Source organism: Salvelinus sp. IW2-2015, unplaced genomic scaffold, assembly GCF_002910315.2.
Source record: "Salvelinus sp. IW2-2015 unplaced genomic scaffold, ASM291031v2 Un_scaffold4898, whole genome shotgun sequence".
NCBI lineage: Eukaryota > Metazoa > Chordata > Actinopteri > Salmoniformes > Salmonidae > Salvelinus > Salvelinus sp. IW2-2015.
Genome location: NW_019946167.1, coordinates 26,450 through 31,261, shown reverse-complemented (window position 1 = coordinate 31,261; position 4,812 = coordinate 26,450). Strand labels below are relative to the sequence as shown.

Here is a 4,812-nt window from a genome sequence, read left to right as displayed (position 1 = left end):
TGGTGTGTGGTAAGGGATCCTGGCGGATGGACTGACTGTTATCTTGAGTGTCAGCGGTCAAACCAGGCAGCCCTAGCTCTGACCCTCCCCCTCAAAACTCACTCCTACTGGTCTGTATATACAACTCCCAAAGACAAAGCAGATTCCTCTACAACAGCATCTCACATATACACAGACTCACTGGACGGGGTAGTGATTGCCGCCGTCTGCCCGTGGTGGAGCTTGTCGTTCGAAGCTGTTTTCCTCTCCTCTATCACTGCCTCTCTTTTCTCCACCTCTTTATCCTTGTCCTCCTGTTCTGCTGCTTTCTTGTAGCGGGCCATCCATGTGGCAAAGATGTTATCATCATCCTCCTCATCATCATCTCCCTCTTGTTGCTCCTCTGGCTGAAAGAGAATCCCATCTGGCTCCTCAGCATCAGAACCTCTGGATAAATTAACACTATCCTCCAGTTCTGTTCCGATTCTACCCTCAGGTTCCATTAGAATTCTATCCTCCAGTTCTGTTCCAATTCTATCCTCAGGTTCCATTACGATTCTATAAAAGGTTCCATTACGATTCTATCCTCAAGTTCCATGATATCCTCATCCTTGGGTTCTATTACAATTGTATCCTCAGGGTCCATGATACCTGCCATGGGGGGCAGGGGGGAGTGGAGGCTCACTCAGGATCCAGGGAGTACCGGAGGAGGGCTGAAGTAGAATAGAGGCTGGGTCAGAAGGTTGTGTTGAGGCAGGGCTGGGACAGAGGGCTGGGTTGAGGCAGGGCTGGGACAGAGGGCTGGGTTGAGGCAGGGCTGGGACAGAGGGCTGGGTTGAGGCACGGCTAGGACAGAAGATTGTTGTTGTTGCAGGGGCTGGGTTGAGACACGGCTGGACAGAGGGCTGGGTTGAGGCAATTCTCTCTCTTGGACCCACCACAGGGCTCTTTAGCTCCTAGCCTGAACCCCAAAGTACAGGTAGATAGCTGTGTCTTCTTTCTCACACACAGTGTTATAGGAATTTCCAGGAGAACAACCAGGAGAGCAGTCGTAGGGTAAAGTCAATCWMAAATCTTTCCGGTTTATTACAAGTTGCAACAGGGAGACACCACCTAGCACAGAAGCAGAGGAAATGTCTAACTGGCCTCTTRGAGACGGACCCTTTTTATATCCCTATCAGACAGCAACAAATGTTCTGGAAACAGCAGCTAGAGAGATTTGATGGAAGTCAAAACAAAAAGGCAGTGACTGTCAGCCAGAGAAATAAAAGTTGTTACATTGCTTTGTTGTGCCTTAGCTACAGCCAGGGGACAGGGACTAATGGGATTATAATAGGCTGGAGCAGGAGCATACGTCATTTACACACCAGAGAGGGGGGGGGGTTGTGTGTATGTATACTTGAGTTCCTTGTGTTGGGAATTCAGATTAATTTACTGAATTATCTGTCACTCAACTCCCCCTTAATCTCTCTCTGTTTTTCTTTCCTCTCTCGTGCACTTTTCCTCTCTCTGTCTCTGTGTTTGTTTCTCTGTCAGGCTCAACTCACAGCGATGATGTAGTTGTCTCGTCTCCACACCACTACTAGGGCCACGTCACCCGCCAGGCCAAACTCCCGGCAATGCATCTCATCCACTGACCATCCTGGCTGCCCGATACCAGCCAATACGGARYGACGATCCTCCATGATTCCATCCACCATTCCAGATTAAAATGCAAACGCGGTTCCGCAGGCAGAAGGTCATGTCTCCGGTACGCTGCGGTGTGTGTGTGATGGCCAGGTGGGAGTCTTTCTGAGAACACTACTTTAGTCTCATTCCGTTCAATTAACACTTTGTTAAAAGTAAATCTGTGTGTTTGTGTTGCAGAGCGACGCCGATCGTGTTTGTCTCATCTGCCATGATGACCTGCACAGAGGAGGGAGTGGAATCAGGGAGCTGCACTGCTCGCATATCTTCCACAGCCAAGTAAGAGCAGCTTGAAAACACACACACCCACTGTTTCTCTCTCCCTGAAGTGTATATAGGAGTGGCTGTGGAGGAAGCAGGCGTGTTGTGTGCAGGTGGTGCTCTTGYCAGAACCACTCTACTGGAGCTCCACTCGGGTCAAAGTACCCCGAGAACCACGTAGAACAGCCTAGAACTGGACAGAACCACCTAGAACTGCCWAAAACAGCCTAGAACTGGACCTAACCTCTCACAACTGCATATTGCTGGAAAGAACTGCCTAGACAGAACTACACCGAACCGGAAAGAACTACCCAGAACTGACGAGAACCAGTGAAGAACTGCAGAAAAACACTCAGAACTGCCTAGCGTTGTAATGAACCGTGCAGAACTGCTTAGATACGGACAGAACTTATCCCTTAAGTCTCTGAATCTAGAGTGCTGTGCTGAGAGAGAGACCTCTGTATTCCCCCAAATCCCAATAATCCAGTATCTTTTAATATTGTTTGTGTGATAGTGTATGAGTGAAATGTATGGATGTTTTTCCAAAGGTTTACTTATAAGAATCGATTCAACATGTTTATTTCAAGATTTTCTTTGTTTAGTCAAATAAGGGACATTTTTACATTGTATCCCATCTACGTCTTTGTTTCCCCTAGTCATTGAATAAAATACTTGGTTGTTCTAATTGTAAAATGCATACTAAGTTGTATCGTTTTTATTACTGTGTACTCCTGTGAAGGTTTCCACCACAAATATAAGGCTCTGCTGCCTCCTTTTCTTATTGTGGTACTGCAGTTAGCCCCGGCACGCCTCGTCTCCGTGGTTACACAGTGGCGGAAGTTATCGCATTCCACCTGTTGCATTCGAACAGGAAAAATAGCTCGACAAATCGATATTTGGCGTTCTTAAAAACTAAGCCATCGAAGCCACGGGAAAGTTTTAGAACTACTAGCTACATTCTATTCGTGTCAACTTTAATGGACAAACTAGAAAGTTTTGAGTGGCCAAGATGGCAACAATGATGACGGCGACATATTGCAAGTAGGTAGCTAGCTAATGTATAAACATATTAGCTAACATATTAGTTAGCTAATATGTTGTTTACCCTAAATAATATCTAGTTAAGTTTGTTTTTTTATCGCTAAGCCGTTTGCAAAGCATGCTTTATCTACGTTACGAGTACAGTAACGTTAGCTAGAAACACTTGGCTGGCTAGGTCAATGATGTCCATTGTTTCTAGCTATGTTGTTTATAAATGGTGCGGTGTTGAAACAGGCGGCGAACCAAGCCTCCACCCTGGGCTGGGGCACGCGCATGAAGGGCTTTATCGCATGTTTCGTGCTCGGGGTCTTGTGTTCCATTCTGGTGAGTCGTCATCTCTCTCTCCCATCATTTCAGCATTGCTCTGACTGTCAATGATGTGTGCCACTGTCAGTTGTGTTTCCCAAACTCTCTCAGTAAGCCAGTACACATATATATGTATTTATTCCAGAAAGTATGGGGGGGTTGATCTCGAGAAAATAAAATCTGTGCTTAGAGGTCTAGACACTAAGGGCAAGTTGATAGTGTATACAGTAGAATAGAGTCATGAGTCATTTGGAACCAATTGATAATGTCTACAGTAGAATAGGGGCTGACGCTAAATTGTTCATCCTCTCAACTGGTGGCAGGGGACATGCTTGCTGTGGATTCCAAGGGTTGGTCTGATTCTGTTTGCAGTGCTGTACACACTCGGCAATGTTGCCTCTCTGTGCAGGTGAGTAGAGCGTTGTTGAGTGTTAGTGGGTGTATGTGTGGCTTGTGTGGGCATTTACAAAACGGTTAGGCCTATTTTTAGATTTTAAGGTATCCCTGGGACCCTCCCCAGATCAAAGCTGACATTGTCCTTGTCCAGTTTAACACCTAAAGTGCACATGATACAGCAATCACATTTGTAGTGCATTTGAACATTACTACAATAAAGTAAGTTTAGTAAAATAATGTGTGTATTCTCAGCACAATGTTCCTGATGGGACCCCTTAATCAGCTGAAGAGGATGTGTGCCAAAGAAAGAGCACTGGCCACAGCTATCATGCTGGTGAGACCACACAACACACCCATGTTTATTTTACTATMCTTGTGGGGACCAAAACACATATTCCCTTTCAAAATACTCTTTTCCATAACCCTAACTCCTAATTCTAACCCTAATTCTAACCCCTAAGCCTTAAATATATATTTGTCTTGTGGGGACCAACAAACTGTCCCCACGTGTCAAAATGTTCCTTGTTTTACTATGCTTGTGAGGACTTCTGGTCCCCACAAGGATAGTAAACCCCCCCCCCCCCCAAAACACAGTTTTTCTGTTCATTAATTACATGCTGATTGTCTCTCTCCTCACAGACCTGTCTGGTGCTAACTATGTGTTCTGCTTTCTGGGTGAGTATAACACGCACATGATACATATCCTGCACCTGTTGTGTTATCAAATACCTGCAGGCCTTTTTAGCTAGTATGTTACTCATTTAAACTTTGTCTTACATTGTTCTACCTCAAAGTATATCTGAGTGCTTCTCTTTCTCTCTACAGTGGAAGAATAATGGTCTAGCCTTACTCTTCTGTATTCTACAGTTTCTGGCCTTCGCTTGGTGAGTGGCTCACACACACGTGCTTGAGTAATCTCCTTCCTTTAGTGTGTGTTTGTGTGGTATTACATCCCTACAGTCTGCAGTCTGAGTGACACACACACACGCCCAGAGTTGTTCTGTGCTGAGGGCTTTTTGGCAGGCAGCTCAATGCCAGGTCCTTATTTGTAACTGAAAACAGAGTAATTTGGCATAGCTTTTAGCCTGGCTAATCACACACGACTAATGCAGCTAGCTTTGTTTCTCAAGCACCTCCTTCACA

The 4,812-nt window shown here is 45.5% G+C and overlaps 1 protein-coding gene across 1 annotated transcript; it reads left to right on the top strand.

Annotated features, from left to right (window-relative positions):
• The first annotated feature begins 2,456 nt into the window (after positions 1–2,456).
• sft2d2b (SFT2 domain containing 2b) lies at positions 2,457–4,596 on the top strand. The gene is made up of 7 exons (XM_070441822.1): positions 2,457–2,474; positions 2,917–2,967; positions 3,202–3,291; positions 3,597–3,682; positions 3,922–4,003; positions 4,309–4,344; positions 4,495–4,596. The coding sequence occupies exons 1-7, from the start codon at positions 2,457–2,459 to the stop codon at positions 4,555–4,557; spliced, it is 426 nt and encodes a 141-aa protein (XP_070297923.1). The 3' UTR covers positions 4,558–4,596.
• The last annotated feature ends 216 nt before the right edge of the window (positions 4,597–4,812 follow it).

Coding starts and splice junctions, on each gene's coding strand:
- sft2d2b (XM_070441822.1), top strand. Junction 2,968..3,201: donor ATGACGGCGACATATTGCAA/GTAGGTAGCTAG, acceptor GTGTTGAAACAG/GCGGCGAACCAAGCCTCCAC. Junction 4,345..4,494: donor CTATGTGTTCTGCTTTCTGG/GTGAGTATAACA, acceptor TTCTCTCTACAG/TGGAAGAATAATGGTCTAGC.